At 52.5% G+C, this 19,422-nt stretch overlaps 2 protein-coding genes across 2 annotated transcripts; both read right to left on the bottom strand.

The window, feature by feature from the left end:
• Positions 1-2,846: 2,846 nt before the first annotated feature.
• On the bottom strand, positions 2,847-13,085 carry SOAT2 (sterol O-acyltransferase 2). Its single transcript, XM_055566378.1, has 15 exons — positions 12,977-13,085; positions 12,484-12,539; positions 11,547-11,683; positions 11,150-11,209; positions 10,693-10,800; positions 8,742-9,018; positions 8,253-8,322; positions 7,584-7,668; positions 7,030-7,075; positions 6,690-6,819; positions 5,978-6,075; positions 4,787-4,885; positions 4,135-4,270; positions 3,483-3,628; positions 2,847-3,266 (listed from the first exon to the last, which is right to left on the bottom strand). Exons 1-15 carry the CDS (start codon positions 13,083-13,085, stop codon positions 3,216-3,218), a joined length of 1,608 nt encoding a protein of 535 aa, XP_055422353.1. The 3' UTR covers positions 2,847-3,215.
• A 1,265-nt stretch (positions 13,086-14,350) lies between these two features.
• On the bottom strand, positions 14,351-18,343 carry IGFBP6 (insulin like growth factor binding protein 6). Its single transcript, XM_055583912.1, has 4 exons — positions 17,821-18,343; positions 15,705-15,844; positions 15,427-15,546; positions 14,351-14,659 (listed from the first exon to the last, which is right to left on the bottom strand). The coding sequence occupies exons 1-4, from the start codon at positions 18,146-18,148 to the stop codon at positions 14,534-14,536; spliced, it is 714 nt and encodes a 237-aa protein (XP_055439887.1). The 5' UTR covers positions 18,149-18,343; the 3' UTR covers positions 14,351-14,533.
• Between the last annotated feature and the right edge of the window lie 1,079 nt (positions 18,344-19,422).

Raw genomic sequence — 19,422 nt, 5'->3', positions numbered from 1 at the left:
CCAGAATGTTAACTCAATGTAATTTACATACTGAAAGTTTAAAAAAAGAAAAAATATATAATCATCTCAGTAGATGCAGAAAAAAGCATTTGACAAAATTAAACATCCATTTATTTTTATTTTATATTTTGGCCATGACACATGGCTTGCAGAATCCTGGTTCCTTGACCAGGAGGGATTGAACCCGAGGCCACAGCAGTGAAAGCACTGAGTCCTGACTACTGGACTGCCAGGGAATTTCCTAAACATCATCTCTGGTAAGAAAAAAAAAAAGAAAAATTCTTAGCAAACTAGAAACAGAAAGAAACTTTCTAAACTTCATAAAGGGCATCCATGAAAAACCTACAGCTAACATTAATGTGAGAGTCTGAATGCTTCTCCCTGAGATCAAGGCAAAGATATCTACTATCACTACTTCTTTCCAACACTGGAGGGTCCAGGTAGTGCAGTAAGGCAAGAAAAAGAAATAACATTGGAAAGGAAGGAATAAAATTATCTTTATTTGCTGATGACATGACCATCTCTGTAGAAAATCCTTTGGAGTCTTCAAAAGTAAGCAACTCCTAAAAATAATTAGTACATTTAACAAGGTTTAAAGATACAAGGATAATACACAAAAATCAGTTGATTGGGACTTCCCTGGTGGTCCACTGGTTAAGAATCCACCTGCCAAGGCAGGGGACACAGATTTGATCTCTAGTCAGGGAGTTTAGATTCCCACAGCTGGGTGGGGGGCAACTAAGGCCCTGTGCCATGACTACTGAGCCTGCGTGCCCCAGAGCCTGTGCTCCACAGCAAGGGAAGCCCGTGCACCACGAGAGAGCACCCCTGCTCACTGCAGCTAGAGAAAGCCCATGCTCGGCAATGAAGACCCAGGGCAGCCAAAAAAAGAGCTGACTTCACTGTACTAGCAATTAACAATCAGAAATTGTAATTAAAAATATCATTAAAACATATGAAATACTTAGGGGAGATTCTTACAAAATGTGCAAATCCTGTGCACTATAAACTACAAAATGTTATTGCCATAAACTAGAGAAGACCTCAATAAATGGAGAGATATAGTATATCAATGGATGGGAAAACTTAATTTTGTTAAGATGTCAATTTTATCCAAATTGGTCTACAGCTATAATGTGTAATTCTAATCAAAATCCCAGCAGACTTTTCTTTCTTTTTTTAAAAGAAACTTACAAGCCGATTCTAAAGTTTATAATGAAAATTCAAAGGACTTCAAATAGGCAAAATGACTGAAAAAGAAGAAGGTTGAATGACTTACACCACCTGTTTTCAAGACATTATAAAGCTACAGTAATCACGAAAGTGTGGTGCTGGTGTAAAGAAAGACCAAATAAATAAATGGAACACAACAGAAAGTTCAGAAATTGAACTACAATTGCAAAGTCAAATGCAATGAAAATCACAGCAGTGAAAGCATCAAACCCTAACCATTAGACTACCAAGGAACTCCCTAAATGTCCATTTTATAGTTGTGGAAGCTGAAGCTCGTTAAGTTAAAAGATTTGGCTAAGGTCTGTATAGGAGGTTCTTCTCCTGGGTCCTCTGAAGGAAAGGAGGCCAGCTATGTGCTCTCTGAAAACGTGCTGGAGGTTGCCAGGATTAGAAGGATTAAAGGGTTGTGGAAATGTGATCTGAAGGAGTAGAGGTAGAAGAAGGAGTGACTTGAGTTTGGGGCGGATTGGGGTGGCAGAGAAAAGATAAGGGAGGATGTCACTCAGCCCCTCAGCCCCTCCCATCACAAAGTCCTGCCTTGCAGGCACACTCTTTAATCATGCCTGTCGAAAGTGGGTCGTCCACATGTTGCTCAGTTGCTAAGTCATGTGTGACTCTCTGACCCCACGGACTGCAGCGCTCCAGGCTTCCCTGTCCTTCATTATCTCCTGGAGTTTGCTCAAACTCATGTCCATTGAGTTGGTGATGCCATCCAACCATCTCATCCTCTGTTACCTCCGTCTTCTGCCCTCAATCTTTCCCAGCATCAGGGTCTTTTCCAGTGAGTTGACTCTTCACATCAGGTGACCAAAGTATTGGAGCTTCAGCTTTAGCATCAGTCCATCCAATGAATATTCAGGGTCGATTTCCTTTAGAACTGACTGGTTTGGGCACCATGTACACAATGCTATATTTAAGATGGATAATCAACAAGGACCTATTACAGAGAACTCTGCTCAATGCTATACAGCAACCTTAGATGGGAGGGAAGTTGGAGACATGTACATGTATAGCTGAGCTGCTTTGTTGTCCACCTGAAACTATCACAATAGGCTATACTCCAGTATAAAATAAAAGTTTTTTTAAAAATGGGTCTTCACATAGAGAACAGACTTGTGATTGCCCAGAAGGTGGATGGGTTGGGGAGGGATGGACTGGGAGTTGGAGATATGAACTATTATATATAGAATGATTAAACAACAGGTACTGCTATATTATATATAGAATGAATAAACAACAGGGAACTATACTCAATGTCCTGGGATAAACCCCAATGGAAAAGAATATAATTTGAGTTTTGGGCACACACACACACACACACACACACACACACACATACACACACACACACATATAAGAAGAAATCACTTTGTTGTACAGCAAAAATTAACCTTGTAAATCAACTTATACTTCAATTGTAAAAAGTTTTTAAAAGTGGATCTTCAAGGGACTTCCTCGGTGGTCCAGTGGTTAAGACTCTGTGCTTCCAATGCAAGGAGTGTGGGTTGGATCCCTGGTCGGGGAACTAAGAACCCACATGCTGTGTGGCATGGCCAAAAAAATGGGTCTTCAACAAATGAATGAATGAATAAAAAGTGATACATACAGTTTATTATTGTATTGGAAAGAGTACACAGAAACAAATCCTTCTCAGACCTTGATACCTCAGCTTGCTTTAAGTCAAGCCACATTCACCAAATCTGTAAGATCCTTCATGTCTCTGCCAGTCTAAACAGCCATGGAGTGAGAGGGGGCCCTCTGCCCAGTCCACAGGGATGGGGGCTCAAGAGTCATCACCATTCTGAGTCTATGCTCACAGGTCCACAGATCTCAGTCCCTGGAGTTCCCTGGTGGGGTCAGGCATGGCAGGCCCCCTTGACTCAGAGCTCGGTCTGAGAATGCAGAGAGGAGCCCTGGTCTCAGACTTTGCAGGCAGAGAAGAACTTGGTGGTGTCATCTGCGCAGTGACAGTACCCTGGCATTTAGGTATGGCAGGACCAAGATCGAGGTGTCACCAGCCCCCAGAAGGTTGTCTGTGCCAGAGAAAAGTGAGTTCTGAATAAGATCCCTCCCAGGGATTACCCTATGCATCTAAGACATGGGAACCCATAGTCCCCAAACCGGGCCCTGGCCCCTGACCATGGCTGTTGAATGGGGCAGCAATAGGGGGCTGGCTGTTGGGGAGAGGAGGCGTGTCCTCCTGGGTGAGGAGCTGAGCGGGCAGGGTAGGGGCGGTCATGGCCGCTTACCTGGGGCAGGGGGCAGTGGCGCCGTGCATACCACTCCTGGCAGTACAGGCTGACTTGGATGCCCTGGCCCAGGAAGAGCAAGGTCCACATGAGCACGTTCCACGCTGGGCCCGTGCGCCGGTCGTGCATTGTGAAGTTCAGTGGCCCTGATGCAGGAGGAAGGGTGGTCAGCTCAGCTCCAGACACCTGTAATTTATCTTCCTGGCTGCCTTCTTATCTCAGGGCACAGGGAAGAGTTGGAACAGAAAGACTGAGGAAGATCTTGAGCCCAACTCCAGGCACCCACGGAGGCCTCAGGATTCCTCAGTTACACTTCACTGTCCTGGCTCCCTTACTGAACCTCCCAGCCCACACCAGTTTTCTCCCCTTTGTCTCCCTCTATGTGTGCCCTGCGCAGATGCTCCTCTCCAGCCAGAAGTGTTTTCCCACTGTACCCTCCTCCAGGATACCCCTGTGCTGCCTCTGCATGCTACCTCCTTCCCAGCTTCCAAGTCCCCTGCCCCGCCACCTCTCACAGACAGCACTATGCCTTTCCCCAAGAGGCATGCACACCACCTTCTGTCTTGGGTACATGGCCTCTCCCATCAGTCTGGAATCTCCAAGACTCTTCCCTCGGGATGTCTCTACAAGGGCATACAGAGGCCAAGCTCACCTCCAAAGACAAGGAAGAGCAACAGCATGACGGGGTAGAAGAATCCCAGGACGAAGCAGAAGATATACTCGTGGACCACTGCTGAGACCAGAAACACGCCCAGCATGGCCGCGCCTCGGGCCCGGCCACCAAGGAGCTGGCAGGGGTCGGGGGAGGAGGGTAGAGTGAGTCTCCCTAAGCCCCCTCTGCAAAGAACCCCTCCTTAAGGAAGCCAGAGGGTATGTAGTATGGTGGAAAGAATATGGGCTTTGGGATCAGAAAGGCTGACATATCTTTCTTAAAAGCATTATATTTAGTCTATTGGGCCTTAGAGGCCACTTTCAAAAGGGGGATATAATAATACTTACTTCTCAGGCTTACAGTTCAGATTATACAGTATGGGAAAATTCTTAGTAACTGAAAATTGCTATATGCATGTTCCTTAGAAGGCTAACGAGGGGAGACATGCCCTGTGGAGGAGGTGTAGTTGAGGACAAGGAAGGAAGGAAGTCAGATTATAAGAAGGACTTTCTTTCTGCCCACTGGGTTGGGTAGAATGAGGGAGGTGAAAGTCAAAGGGGCCCTTAGGTCTAGAAAAAATGGAATGTGCAGAGAAAGGGAAAGAGCGGCTGTCCCAGAGAGGTTCTGTTAACTGTGGGAGCTGAGCCCGTACCCAAAGCCCATCTTGATACACGTAGCTGTACAGCCAGTCATGGACCACCACGTTCCATGTGCGGTAGTAGTTGGAGAAGGATGTTGAGTTCCACCAGTCCTGGGGGTGGGGTGGGATGGGGTCAGGGCGGGGGAGGAGGTGATCATCAGGGCCCCGTCTCTGCCCAGCTCCCAGCTGCCCCTCCCTGCTTCCCACTCCCTGGCTGTGTTCTCTGCAAGGGCTGGCTCCCGGCAGGAGAGAGACAGCAAGCATCCGCCTAACTCCTTCCTCAGGCCCTGGGGCCCTTGCCCTCCCTGTCTACTCTCAGGAGAAGAAGATTCCAAAGTACCATCCCCACAAAAGCAGTGAGCCCTGGCTGGTCAGGAGGTGGACGGGTGACATTATAAGCATACCCAGAGGAGCACATTTCTCACTGTGGGAGATGGACAGCACAGCTGAGGTTGAAATCGTGCCCCTTGGGGTTAACAGAAACTGGTGACTAACAGAAATTCTTGAGCTTGTCTTACAGAATAGCAGGTAAGGGAACAGTTTGTTAAAAATTCTTCTGCTGTAACCTGCCTTCACTGACAAAGCCTTATTTTTTTCTTTTTTTTGACTCCTTACCCATCCCCATACAGAGAACACCTCTGATGCATGGGTCACTATAGCAACAGGAGGCATACATTTTCCAGGAACTTGAAGTTGGCTCCTGTCTAGTTCAAGTGGGCTAAGACTGGCTAGGACCACTGACCCTAAAACTGGGCCTGTAAAGCTGTTGGATGAATGACCTTTTGACATCAGAGAGCCAAAAACTCCACCCTCAGATCATGCCAAGTGCCTCCATTCTTAACATGCATCCCATGAAGAAGCATGTAACTCAGATACGCCTGTGCAGAACACTGATTACCTCACCCTTTCTCTACCTCCAATCACTTTTCCAAAGCCTAAGGTCTCCTTGCTTCTTTATCCTATAAATATCTCAAGCCCTTGGCCTTTGGGGAAGCAAATCTGAGATTGTTCTCACTTCTCCTTACTTGTTGAAGAAACCGTTTCTCTGCTGTAAATCTCGGTGTCTCAGTGTTTGACTTAGAATTGGGCCAGTGCACCTGGTTTGGTATCAAGGTGAGAACCAACATAGCCACCATCCTCCCCTACGTCCTTCCCTAGCTCTCCCTGCATCCAGCTCCCAGGTGGCCCAGGTCCAGGCCCCACCCGATAGAACATTCTGTCTCCAAATCGTAGCATCTCCGCGAAGGCGTTGAGCCAACAGTGAAGGAAGGCAAAGAAGATGAGCAGCAGCATAAAAATGCCTGGGGAGTGAAGACAAGGGGCTGCACGTCAGACTGGTCTCCCTGGTCCCCCATGAACCTCCCGGGTCCTCCCAGGAAGCCCTCACCCAGGAACCTACCGATCACTTATTAATCATTCACTAATTTATGCATTCATTCATTCAGTCCATTTGCTTATGAAGCCCATGCCTGATGTTGGAACATAGAGATGAATGTTAAAACCTCTGCCTGTTGGGAGAGGCTGGGGAGAGGACGGCAATCTGAAGTGCTGCCGCTGTTTAGTCGCTAAGTTGTGTTCAACTCTTTGCGACCACATGGACTGTAGCCCGCCAGGCTCCTCTATCCATGGAATTCTCCAGGCAAGAATACCGGAGTAGGTTGCTATGTCCTTCTCCAGGGGATCTTTTCGACCCAGGGATCGAACCTGTGTCTGCTGCACTGGCAGGCAGATTCTTTACCGCTGAGCCACCAGGGAAGCCCCAGTCTGAAGTGAGACTCTGACAATGAGCACCCATAGGAGCGGGCAGATATCAGAGGGAGAAGGTGTTGAAACTAAGAGTGAGAGGAGAGAGGAGCCCCCTGCTAAGCCTTCTCCAGGGTGCAGCTTTCTGCAGCTCTGCCTCCAGTGGGGATACCTGGCAAGGTGGCATGCATGATGGAGAGCACCAGGGCACGGGTGCTGAAGGGCTCCTGGCTCATGTTGGCAAAGACAGGAACACAGAGGCGGCCCAGGATGAAACAGGCATAGAGCACGCAGCCTAGGGCCTGGAGAGGGGCGGAGGACACATAACTTTGAGAGGAGTCACTGGCAACTGCCCCCTTCCTCTGGAACTGGACTCTGGCCCAGCGTCTGCCTTCCCTTCTCTTTGCACAACCCTTTGACCTCTTCCCGGGCCTCCCCTACTTTGCTCCCAAAAATGCCCCCTCAGCCACCATGAGTCACAGGTACTCCACGCTTCGGCTCTGTCTGCTGACCTGGGCAAAGTTCTTGGCCACATAATTCCACCTGACGTTGGGTGTCCTGTTGCAGCAATGGAATGGAGACAGTATGTTTCTCATCATTTTGTCTTGTTCCTGCCCTGCAGGCATAGCGTCCAGGGCCCTCTACCCACAGCTCCCTCAATTGCTGAGGCCTGCGAGGATTACCTGGGGAGGTGGGGATCTAGAACACTTTGGATCTTCCTTAACAAAGATGACAAGTGGAATTTTAGCTTAAGTGCCCCCTAAGTTTGCTCCAGACTGAGGGGTTTCCCAGGACATAGGAATTTCAGTGCTAAAACTGGAGCAATCCTGGGCAAACTGGGGCAGTCCTGGGCAAACCAGGACAGTCAGTCACCCTTGCACCACCATGGGCTGGGGCAAGAAGAAGGGGTAACATATCTGTCCCTTATTCCCATCTTTACTGTGAGGTGCTTCCTGAGGAAGTGGCCAGTGTCTGGGTTGAGACTAAACACCTCAGGGAGAGGAGAGTAGAAGGCCTGGGTCCCTGGTGGGCCTGGGCATGTGGGGAAGGGGGTGCAGACTCTTACCTGGGGTAAGTTTCCCTATAGATGAGTGTGGGGCAGAAGAGGAAATAGAGGTAGCTGGAGAAACTGGGGCCCCGGATCCCCTCACCTGAGGAGGAGTAAGAGGGGGCTGTCAGTGAAGAGGGAAGGGAGAGAGGACACAGGTGGGCGGGGTGCCAGGGAAGGGCAGTGCGACTGGTGAATAGAGCTGGAGAGGATAGAGGTGTAGGGTGGGTCAGCACCTGGATAGGGGATCTGAAGGTGGGGGGAGGAGGTGAAGCTGGGCAGGAGTTGAACCTGCCTTTCAACAGCCTCCTTTTGCTTCCGTTCCAGGTATCCTCCCCCCTTTTCTGGCACAAGACCTACTGTGGCCAGAGCTTCATTTGGCACCCACAAGTCCCACCACCCGATTCTTTCTCCTTCTGGTTTGACTTTCTCATATAAGGCTCTCATACCCTGGGTCTAAATAAGGATGAGCCAGAAGTCCTGGGCAGTAGAGCAGCCTCTCAGAAGTGGGACCTAAGAGAACGCCGATTGACTAAGGCCCAGAGAGCCCAGTTGGCGGCTGGAGGTGTGCCCTGTGGGCAAGATGGGCTTAGAAAGTTGGAGCTTTTATGAGGCTCTTGCACTTGCTGGCTTCATTCAACCAACCAAGAGGACTGAGTTCACAGCAGCGCCCGCTGAAGGCCTCACCTCCTCTGGCCCAAAGTGTCCCAGGTACCGTCTCTCTCAGGAAGGAGTAGCTTTTCATCAGGAGCCTGACCTGAGGTGGAATAGAAAAGAGGTTAAGGTGCTGTGGGACTTTGCACAAATCACTTAACCTCTCTGTGTTCATGTTTACACAGGGAGAGGGGCAGACTGTAAACTTTGTATAGTCAAAGCCCATACTTTTATCTTTTTGTTGGACAGTCTTATAGCCTAACACAGACGGCTGCTGGGATGAATCTAGGGTAAAGGAGTACCAGAAAGGGCAGAGCCTCTAGCCGGCCAACTCCCTTCGATTATATGATTATATTTGCATAGCAGTGTCCATTTGTTTACATTTGTTTGGAGACTGCTGGTTGGCTCAAATCTCTCCAAAGGACTCTGCCCCTGATAATTAGCTCCGCCCCCACCAATACAGTATCCACTGCCCTCTCTCCCAGGGGCCCCACCCCACCATTGGTCCTGCCCACCACCTACCTGCTCAAAGACTAGGACACAGCGGGAGGCTGGCGGGAGCTGATACTCCACTGCCACGTGGACTGGGAGGATGCCAAGCACCACGGTGTGGGCAGCCAGCAGCAAGCAGCCCAGGCCCACCCGCAGGGTCCAGGCCCCTCCAGACTGGGGCCTCTCCCACAGCCGCAGGGCCTGGTAGGGCACCAGCAGAGTGGACAGGAACATGGGGACCCACGTCACCAGAGCCAAGGGCAGCTGTCCGAAGCTGAAGGTCAGTAGATCGAACTCCATCATCAGCCTGGGAGTGGGGAAGGCGACAAAGTAGACAAGCGTGAGGCCCATCCTTGTCCCCTTCCTCTGCAGCCAGAGCTCTTGGAAGACAAACTACTGAGCCCACCTGCTGCAAGTACTGACGCTCTCGGGCCTTGAGCCCCTGCTCTGCAGCGGGAGAAGCCGCCGCAATGAGAAGCCCTTGCAGCACAGCTAGAGTGGCCCCTGCTCCCCGCAACTGGATGCTGCGAAGAAGACCCAGCACGGCCACAAACCAATAAATAAAATCATCAACATTATGTATCGGTGTAAAATTATATATATATATATATAAAATATATATCGTATATAGTTCGGGAAATCCCTGGAGATCCAGTGGTTAGAACTCCGCGCTTTCACTGCGGTGGCTCAGCTTCAATCCCTGGTTGGGGAACTAAGATCCAGTAAGCCACACAGCATGGCCGAAAAGGGGTGCATGGCTTGTAATGGTAAATTAGAAGCGATTTATAAACCCATTAGTAAAGAACTAAATGGTCAAAAGCTGGCACTTTCAGACTTTGCAGCCATTAAAATCAATGGAGCAACATGGAAAGATCTCTAAGGTGGGTCTTTAGGGAGTGAAAAGGAAGCAAAAGGTACAGTAAGTATCTTAGTAATGTACGCCCCTCCCCTCCCCCCTCCAATACATCCCCTTGGTTCTTACATCTGGAAGTGGAGGCATGGAAAATGCCCTGGACGGGAACTCTTAACAACTGTTAAATATGTTACCTCTGGGGAGTGATCTGGGATAGAGGGGATGGTGGAGGAGTCACTCTGCATATATTTGAAAATTTACTGAGAGTTGATCCTTAATTATAAGGATTGACAACAATTTTATCAAAAGGAAGTGCTGTTGCTGAACCTGCAAATCTTTGGTCCTTTTCCTTTTACTGCTTCCTAAGCTATCTAGCGAAGAGTCGGACAAGACTGAGCGACTTCACTTTCACTTTTCACTTTCATGCATTGGAGAAGGAAATGGCAACCCACTCCAGTGTTCTTGCCTGGAGAATCCCAGGGACGGGGGAGCCTGGTGGGCTGCCGTCTATGGGGTTGCACAGAGTCGGACACGACTGAAGCGACTTAGCAGCAGCAAGTTATCTGGAGGGTGAGGCAGGATCATGCAAATCCAAACCCCCAAGGGTCCGCAGTCCCCTAAGGCTCATCCCAGAGAGGGAAGGGGTTTTGTAGGGAAACCTGGGCTCTTGTGTGCATACATCCATCTTCCCCACAAGACTGGGAATGCCTCACAGACAGAGGCACGGCCCATCCTCTGGCCCCAGGGCTGGTACTTCGTAGACTCACTGGAGGTTGCTTGAACTGAAAGCACTGTCTTGGAACAGAGTGCGTGAGAGCAGTGAGGTGGGAACCACACTCACGAGTGCATGTACACGCATGTCTGCCTCAGGACAAGGGTTCCAGAGGACGTGAGTGGGGGCCTAGTGTCTCCAGGGGACTGATCCTGGGTAAACAGACCAAAGGCCATCCAAGGCTGTGCAGGGAAATCTAAGAGGGCTTTGGGGGTAGGAAGGTGGTTGGAAGCAATGTTGATGTGTGTCTAATAATCAAATGGATCTGCTCTATGGGGCCCCAGTGGCAGGTGGAGTTCTAGGAGTCCGGGTGCTCTGATCTGGTCTGCGGGCCTATGAGAGGGAGGGGTGCCTACCTGCCCTCATCAATGAGGTCGATGGCCAGGGTGCTGATGATGAAGACACACAGGCCGGCGACAAACATATGGTAGATGGTGCGGAAGTGCGGCACCTCCATCAGCTCGCTGGAAGGACAGGGCCCTGAATGTCAGTGGGAGAGTCCTTGAGGTGGTGCAGACCTGCGCAGGCACTGCACACAGTGGGGATGGGGCCTAGCGACTGGGAACTTGAAGTGACAGGCTGTGGTACGGCTGGGACTTCTGTCCAAAGCCCTTTCCAGCCCAGACAACTCTCATCCTGGTGGCCTTTCTTCCATGATTACGCCCAGGGCAAAAGGAGAAACAGAACCTTAGAAACCATCTCCACATCCTCTCCCAAACCACCTAGAGCCTGAGGATGACAAATGAGGTGTCCTGGATCCCCAGACAAAGCTCTTTGTTTTTTCCCCATCCCCTGTGCTCACTCCTGACTTACTCAAGCAGGGACTTGCGGATGATGAAAACTTTTCGTTTCCCCAGGGACGGCTCCTGGGTCCTGAATTGAGACAGTTGTTCTGGGTTAGGAACCAAAGGCAGAAGGCTATAAGCAGAGCGTAGGGCTTTGCAGGAGGTCACTACTTGGGAGCCAAGGGCAGTAGTAGGGGAAGGTCAGGGTTAGGGCCAGCAGGCAGGACGAGGTGAAAAGCTCATGGCCAATGGAGAGCAAAGCCCAGTAGTCATTGTCAGGAAGACAGAGGCAATGAGGGAAGACTGAAGTCAAAGTTACATCCATGCTGGAAAAGGGCACGGGAGATACCATCTGTGGCTCATAGTTCTTATGATGGAGGAGGCTACACAGCTGCTCCCCAGCCCCCGGCTCCTGAGACTCTTACTTGTGCAAGGAGTCTGAAGGGACGGAGGGTACTGGTCTGTCTTGCAGTGGGTAAGCTTGAACGGCCTCCCACATGGCCTGATCCAGCAGCTCCATCAGCTGGCCCTGCGCTTGCTCCAGCAACTGTGTCTTTACAGCCTGCAGGACAAAGCAGGGCAGGGTGCACAGTCCCTTCATCCAGTCAGCCTTCCTCCCATTCACCAAACACTTCCCAAGCCTCCCTCCATGCCAGGCACACTGCTAAGGGCCCAAGATGGACAGAAGAACAAGCATGGCTCCTGCCCAGAGGTCCCCCTTTCCCGCAATTTAACTCCTTCTGGTTTCCAAGGGCAGCTGTGAGGATGCAGGAAAGAGGATTTCAGTCTCTGGATCTGACCCCCAACCGCCTCGTCATCTCTGCTCCTACTCTTTCCTCCCTGACCCCAGCCTTTCCTCTCCTGACCTCCAGTCCTGCTAACAGAAGACTGTTTACCGGCAGACTTTGGGCTCCTCCCCTGAGGACCTGTGTTTCAAACTCCTCCGTCTTAACTCTTAGCTCTACCCTGATCTCAGAGAAGGCAATGGCACCCCACTCCAGTACTCTTGCTTGGAAAATCTCATGGGCGGAGGAGCCTGTTAGGCTGCAATCCATGGGGTCGCCAAGAGTCGGACACGACTGAGCGACTTCACTTTCACTTTTCACTTTCATGCATTGGAGAAGGAAATGGCAACCCACTCCAGTGTTCTTGCCTGGAGAATCCCAGGGACGGGGGAGCCTGGTGGGCTGCCGTCTATGGGGTCGCACAGAGTCGGACATGACTGAAGTGACTTAACATAGCATAGCTACCCTGATCTGAGAGGTTTGAACCCAAGAACAAATTGTCTTTATCACCAAACCAGTCCTCACCCCTTCCTCCCTCTACTCCCGGACCATCCATTTGACCTCTGACATCCCTCACCTGCATATGCTGGGTCCATTGCCCCAAATCTGGGCCTCTGTGCACTTCCGCGTTTCCTAGGAAAAGGAGTTAGGGTTTTGCTGTCTAGTGCAGACCCAGAGGCTTTCTCTGTCCAGCAAGTTTGCTTTCTGTGTGCTCAGCAGCCTCCCCTCCTCACAACCAGTCAATATCTAGTATCATGGCCGGGGTAGGGAGGGTGAGAGGGGTGGGGGTAATCAGAAGGAGGGTATTTTTGCAGGGGCTGAGCAGGCCATTGGCAACCGGGGAGCCTGAGGACATTACTGGAAACAGGGTACCCAGGGAACAAGAAGCTACTTTAATCACCGACTGGGGTGAAAAAGAGTCAGAAAGACAAGGGAAGGCACTGAATAGCTCGTTTCTCCTTATTTCCCCAGCTGGGGAGTTAGGACGCAGAGGCTGGGGTCTGCAGGAAGGATAGAAGGTAGATAGCAGGAGCACCCTCTCGCCAGCGCATCCCCACCTCCAACGCCACCTGGGCGTTCTGCACCCCCAGAGTGGGGTTCCCCTTCTCTGGAGGGCCGGTCCTCCTGCTGTCTTCCTAGCCTTTCTCTTCTCCGCACTTGGGCCGCCCTTGGCTCCATGATGTGAGTCTTGCCCGGGCAGTGGCAACTGATCAGTGTTTTCTCCCTTCCTGCAAGCTTGCCTGGCTGAGCGCTTATCTCGGTACCTCTGACAGCACCAAAGACTAAAGTCCTTTCAGGAGGAGGGGTTATAGGTTATTTGATCCCCTGTCCCCATCCAGAAGGCAGAACCATCTCAGCTGTAGGCTCTGCTTTGTTGGCTGTCACGAGATTCCCCTGCCCCACCCCACCAACAAACACCCCCAGCCACCATCCACATGCCCAGCTCTCTCCCACAAAAATGGGGGTTCTGCACCCATACACGTCATGGGGAGGGGGACTTTGCTCCTCTGAGGCTTATCACCTGGTATGGCTGCTTCACCTGCTCAGTAGGCTGAAGGTTGGGGAGGAGTCAGCAACATCTTCAGGTATCAGGGCACTCAGCTCCCTGAGACCATAAGGTGTGTGAGAGAACCTTGTCAACACAGCTTTGTGTGCACGTGATGACTATTCTGTGAGGTGGGCACCGGTGACAACTGCGGGGCTGTGGCCCCTCCGGGGAGCTGGGGGCTGGGGCTCTGGACACCAGCTCTTCCTACACCTGCTTGGGTTAGCAGGTAAGCAGACAGGAGACAAAACAAAGACTTATTCAGCACCTGGGGATGCCCAGCACTATCACGTATGGAAGAACCAGATTTCAATCCTTCCGCGATCATTTGCTGGCTGTGGAATTTCAGGCAAAGGACCCAAATAGTTTAAGCTGAAGTTTCCTCCTCTGAAAAACAGGTTCAAAAGTCCCTATCTCACAAGGTGAGCACAAAATGAAGTAGTCCAGGTAAAAGCACATGGTCCAGGGCATGGCCCATGGCAAGAACACAATAAATACTAATTCCCTTCCCTTTTTAATATGAAGTAACAGAAGGGTAAGTGCCCCGAGTTTTTCTTTGTTGAGCTCCTGGTGGGGATTAACTATTAACGCTTCCTCTCCTTTTATGTCCAAAGATCAATGGTAGAAACAAGGTCAAAACTTCAGACCAAGGCCTGCCAAGGCCTCAACGTCTCCCCAGCCCCATCTTCTGCTTCCCACTCCCTGGTGGGCAGTTGGGTGAGGCTTGAGGCTGTGAAACCTCTACCAGTGGCTGTCTCTGTCATTCCGCGTGTGGCAGGAAGGACTGAGGGCAGTCCACAAGAGAAGAGAGCTTCTATGTGGGGGCTGGACGGAGGTAGAAAGAAGGGCCAGTGACTCCATAAATGTGAGAGGTGAACAGAGAGACATAAACCAGAGATCCCCCCAACACAGCTTTATTAACACCCCAAGCCGACACCAACAATCTTTCCACATGTGAGGTCCCAGGGGTGAGGGGGACAGTGGGGCAGGGCCTGAACATGTAGTTACCCATCACTCAACAAATAACCCAAGAGGACGGCCCCATGCTCCTGCCAGTGGCCCTGCAGCCCCCAGCCCAGGCTTAGCCGCTGCTGCCGGTGGGGCAGAGGGAGCTTCCATCGCCACCTTCTGAAGACCCAGGCAGGGGCTGGCCCATGCGATCCACACACCAGCAGGGACCTCGGCGCTGCCCCTGGGAGGAGCGGCACTGGGGAGAGAGGCACACGGATCAGAGGTGCCTCGAGGCTCCAGCGGGAGAGATGGGAGGGGCCCCGGGGTGGGGAACGGGCTGTGGACTCTTGAGTCTGAGTCTGTGGAAACATCTGAGTGTTCTCAGGACAGTGAGCCCCACTGGCTTCCCTTCCATGGCTTCTCTTCTCCACCCACCAGAGCGTGCCTGTTCTTCTAGGCTAGAGCCATGGTTCTCAAAGTGTGGTTTCTGAACCAACAGAATCACTAGGGGCCACGTTAGAATGCAAATTCTCAGGCTCTGTGGGTGGGGCTCTGCCACTGATGTTCATGGCAGGGTGATTTTGATGCTTATGTGAACCTCTCTCAGAGTTAGATGTTCCTTAGATAATCTAAGAGCTTCCCTGGTGGCTCAGATGGTAAAGAATCCGCCTGCAGCGCAGAAGACCTGGGTTCGATCCCTGGGTTGGGAAGATCCCTAGGAGAAGGGAACGGCTACCCACTCCAGTATTCTGGCATGGAGAATCCCATGGACAGAGGAGCCTGGCAGGCTATACAGTCCATGGGGGTCACAAAGGGTCAGACAGGACTGAGCGACTTTCAGTTTCACTTAGATAATCTAACCCCTCCCACAGCTGCAGTCGGCTATTCTCTATGTGTGGCCCTAAAGCTGGGAGAGCCCTAAAGGAAGGGCAGCGTCTCATTTATACAACTCTGTAAATCCCCAACTCTGTAAAACCCAATCATCTTGTACTATGGGCCAAGGGAGGGGAGGAATGGCCTCACCTGCCGCTTCCGGTAGAAGCCCCTATGGTCACAATTAGGCACGTAGAGGGTGTGAGGCCCGCGGAAAACCTCGGTCTGGAGTTGCTGCAGCACGGAGTCCAGATGTTTGCGGCAGGGACCCTTGGGGGGAGGGACAGCTCCGCTGCAGAGCCTGCTGGGCCCACCAGCCAGGCTCCCAGGACTGGGATGGGAGACTTTGGCAAGCCCAAGGGAGTGGTCTCAGAGGAGAATCTCCAGGGCTCCCCACCCCTTCTGCATCCTGCCAGCCCCAAACTCACCATCTCAGTGTCTTGTACGCCCCCAGAACTGGACCGGGAAGGAGTGGTAGAGGTCCCCGAGTTCCTCTGTTGGTCTCTGCGGTTCACGTCCTGCGAGCGAGCGGTCCCTGCTTGAGGCTTACTCTCCTTGGGATTCTCTCCTACAGCCGCAAGAGGAATGGTGGAAGAAGAGCCCGGTAATCAACCAAATGTCAAACAGAGTCAAGTGGAAAGGAGCGGGGTTTTCAGAGCAGTGATGGGGCTTAGAGTCTGGCTCCACTGTTACCTTCTCAAGGCCTAGGTTTCCTTCTCTGAACAATGGTGATATTACCTTTCATGATAATATCCCCAGGCTAGTTTTAAGGCTTATAAAAGACAAGTACTTTGGAAAGCGAAAATCAATACCGTACATGCATTGATAGAGAGCCTTGGGACTTCGGGTAAAAAGGCCTGGTTGTTCCACAGGAGGCCAGCAGGGGGCGCACCAAACCAGGGAGATGGGGCCGAAGAGAAACGGCGATGCGAGGGGGTCAGCAGGGACCCAAGTGGAATGTGTGTCCTCCCTGTGACCCTAATGTGACTCAGCCTAGCCCTCCCAGGCCGGAGACACAGTTAATTTAGGGGCACTGCAATGGGGGCCTTTTGGTCCCCTGAGGCTCTGCCAAGCTCAACTCCCGCGGTCCCATGAACCTGTGCGATTCAGCCCTTAACCAGGAGGTGGAAGGAGGGCAGGCTGTAAAGGTGCAGAAATGAAAGGTTCCAACCTGCGGGCTGCTCCCTGCTCTGAAAAAAGTTTCACGCACGGTACTGGGGGGGCTTGGGGAGAGCTCAGGATGAGAAGGGAAAGTCAGAGTGTCGGGGTGAAAAAAAGACACGGAGGAGAGTTGGCGCTGCTTGGAATTTGCCCCAGCTAGAAATGAAATATTATGAGCCCTGAAGTGTGATGTCTCTCCCTCTCCACGCACAAAGACAAGCTCTGCTCAGCCCCAGACCTCAAGCCTAGACAGTTGCTCCCATCTAAAAACCCAAGAACCATTTCTTCTGCAATCCCAAGTCTGATCCTTCTTCCTTCACACTTCTCAGATCTTGCCTCTCATTCTCTCTATTCAGTATCCTACCATGACCATGCTCCCAGCTGCCTCCTCTGACCCACCCAGACCACCACTTTCCAGGAGAACCCCAAGCAGCTTGGACCCAGGCATTTGGGACTGAAAGAAACTGAAAGTTGATTTCCCATCCCTTCCCATGGAAGTGCTCAGATGCCCTTGGGGTGGGAACCGTTTACATTTCCTGCTCTCCGCATCTCCCTGCTGCCCCCCATCTTTCAGGTTCTGACTCACTTCTGTCCCACCCACTCAATGACTCAGCCTTCTATTCTCCTCTCTGGCTTAGGGTGCGGTGAGGTGGGTGGAGGGTTCTGAAAAGCTTTAAATCATAACCCTGATTTGGCAGATTCCTTCTTTTCCCACCTCTAACCCTCCCCCTGGGGGCGGGGGAGAGGGCCAGCGCCAACCCCCTGACCCTAGTCTAGTCTAAAACAGCTCTGGATTTGAGCCATCTTCTATTTTTCACTCTACGTTCAGGTGCTTTGGTCACCCTGATATTAAAAGGAGATATTTCTCAGTGTGTTCAGGGTTTGGGAGTCTGGAGTTCTCTTCCCTCTTTTTCTAAGTGGGAGCTGGGAACAATGTCTGGGTGCTTTCTCCAGCTTGGGCGTCTAGGGCTGAAGGAGCTGGGCTTTTGTGGCATACAGCAACTCCCTAAACCCTTCCAACCCTCCCTTTCCCCTCAAGAGAAAATAGGCTGAGGGGGCAAAAAAGGTTGCCGGGTCAGACATCTCCCTGCTTCACCCCTAGGGCCGGCAGCCTCACTCCAGCCTTGTAGGAGCTCCCCGCACTTGCTCTTTCACCCCCCAACATATACCTCCCTCCCACCCCCCTCCCGGAGCTCAGGATGGGAAGGGAAAGTCAGGGTGTCAGGGCGAAGAAAAGACAAGGAGCGGAGCAGGCACTGCTTGGAATCTGCCAGAGATAGGGAGAAGGAAGCGTCCATCTGCCCGAGCTCATCCCTCGGGACCCAGTCTGCAGAATTGCGGGGCTCCCGTGGGCGGGGCAGGGGCGGGGCGCGGCGGACTCACCCGAGGGCGTGCGCGCCCGGCCGCAGCGGCCCCGGCCCTGCAGCAGCGCCCGCAAAGGCAAATCCTCTTTCTCCGGCGGCTGGCACTGCAGTCCTGGGGCGCAGTTGGGAGTGTAGACCCCGCACTGCTGCCCCTCCCTCCTGAGACAGCCCCCAGCTTCCGCACAGCCTTCTGCCGCCGGCCCCCCATCCTCCTCCTCCGCGCAGCCCCCTGGACAACCCGCCGACACCCCCTGCCCGCAGCCTGGGCACCTTGCCAAGGCGCCTCCTGGGCGGGCAGCGAGCAGCAAAGTTAGCAGCAGTGGCGGCAGCAGCCTGTGGGGGGTCATGGTCAGGATTTTCGCCCCGTCCACTCCTCCCAGAGCAGTCGTAGCGAAGCTGCTGCCCGCCGCCGCCCCTCTGCCTTAAGTAGCCGCCGGCAGGGGCCGGGCCCTTTAAGAGCCAGGTGAAGGGGGGGCGTGTGGAGAAGGCAGGGGCATTCCCTAAACTGGGTGGGACTGGAGAGGCCCCCCCTCCACCTGGGTCCTCCCCACTCTTCTCTACCTCCTCCCTTCCCAGTTTCTGTTTTCTTCCCAAATTACTCTGATTTTTCTTGCTTTGTTCCCGGGAATCTCGCCCGGAATTTGGGAGCTGGACAGCTGGCTGGAGGCCCTGGAGGGTGGGAAGTGGTGGAAGCTGGAGAGGACCGGAGTTGGGATGAGGGGGAAACCTGAAAGCCAGTTCGGGGGTGTGTGTGGCGGGTGAAGGAGACCCAGGGATTCCGGTGGGGAGGGAGAAGATGGCGGACTTAAGTGGATGGAGAAGGGGTGGTGTGGGGGTCGGGAGGGGGATGCGGGCGAAGAAAAGAGAGAAAAGGCGGAGACGACGGAGAAGTCGGGTCTTGGGAGAACCGACTGCTGATGGGGGAGAGTAAACCGAGGGCGAGGAGAGGAAGAGCAAAGCTGAGGGAGGAGCAAGAGAAAGTTTCCCTGAAACGCGACTGAGGGGAAGGCAGGTGATGGGGCCAGACTTGGGTAGGATGTTGGAATGCTGGAAAAGCGGGGGAGCACGCCTTGAATGAACTGTCAGAAATCCTAGGACTATATTGGGGCCATAAGAGCCTGGAAGGATTGTGGGGCGTGGTGGGGGAGGCAGCGAGGCGGCTGTGTGGCAATAGGAGAGCTGGCTGAACACCTGGGAGGTAGGGATGGGTGACTGACCAGCTGAAATTATGGGGGGTTGGGGTGGGGAGGTAGAGGAACTCACACTCTGGCTGCTCTAAGGGACGGTGGCCAAAGAGCAGACCTCAACCAACCTCTGTCCTTCATCCAAGTCAGCCCACCCCTCCATTCCTCTCCTTTCCCAGAATCTGGCCCCCACTCCATCCCCACCCAGTATCATCCACTGGGTTTTCTGGATTATTCAAGCTGTTCTATGCCAAGGAGGGTTGGACAGTGATGGGGCTGAGTGTTTCGGGTCAGCCTGCTCTCTGGGGCTTTCACTCCATTGGTCTGTCCACTCCACCTCCCCCACCCGTGGCCTCCCTTCCCCAGGCAGTGCCCTGCCCATCCCCAGAACTCCTAGCTGAGCCTTCCTTCCTAGAGGGAGGAAGAAGGACCGTTTC

The sequence above is a fragment of the Bubalus kerabau genome, chromosome 1 (genome assembly GCF_029407905.1).
Source record: "Bubalus kerabau isolate K-KA32 ecotype Philippines breed swamp buffalo chromosome 1, PCC_UOA_SB_1v2, whole genome shotgun sequence".
NCBI lineage: Eukaryota > Metazoa > Chordata > Mammalia > Artiodactyla > Bovidae > Bubalus > Bubalus kerabau.
Note: the sequence above shows the minus strand (reverse complement) of the source record. Positions and strands in the feature narration are given on the sequence as shown.

Coding starts and splice junctions, on each gene's coding strand:
- SOAT2 (XM_055566378.1), bottom strand. CDS start 13,085: ATGGAGCCAAGGGCGGCCCAAGTGCGGAGAAGAGAAAGGCTAGGAAGA. Junction 8,323..8,741: donor GTGTCCTAGTCTTTGAGCAG/GTAGGTGGTGGG, acceptor ATTCCACCTCAG/GTCAGGCTCCTGATGAAAAG. Junction 7,669..8,252: donor GACACTTTGGGCCAGAGGAG/GTGAGGCCTTCA, acceptor ACTCCTCCTCAG/GTGAGGGGATCCGGGGCCCC.
- IGFBP6 (XM_055583912.1), bottom strand. CDS start 18,148: ATGACCCCCCACAGGCTGCTGCCGCCACTGCTGCTAACTTTGCTGCTC. Junction 15,845..17,820: donor CCGGGCGCGCACGCCCTCGG/GTGAGTCCGCCG, acceptor TTGCGGCTGTAG/GAGAGAATCCCAAGGAGAGT. Junction 15,547..15,704: donor GCGTACAAGACACTGAGATG/GTGAGTTTGGGG, acceptor CCTCCCCCCAAG/GGTCCCTGCCGCAAACATCT.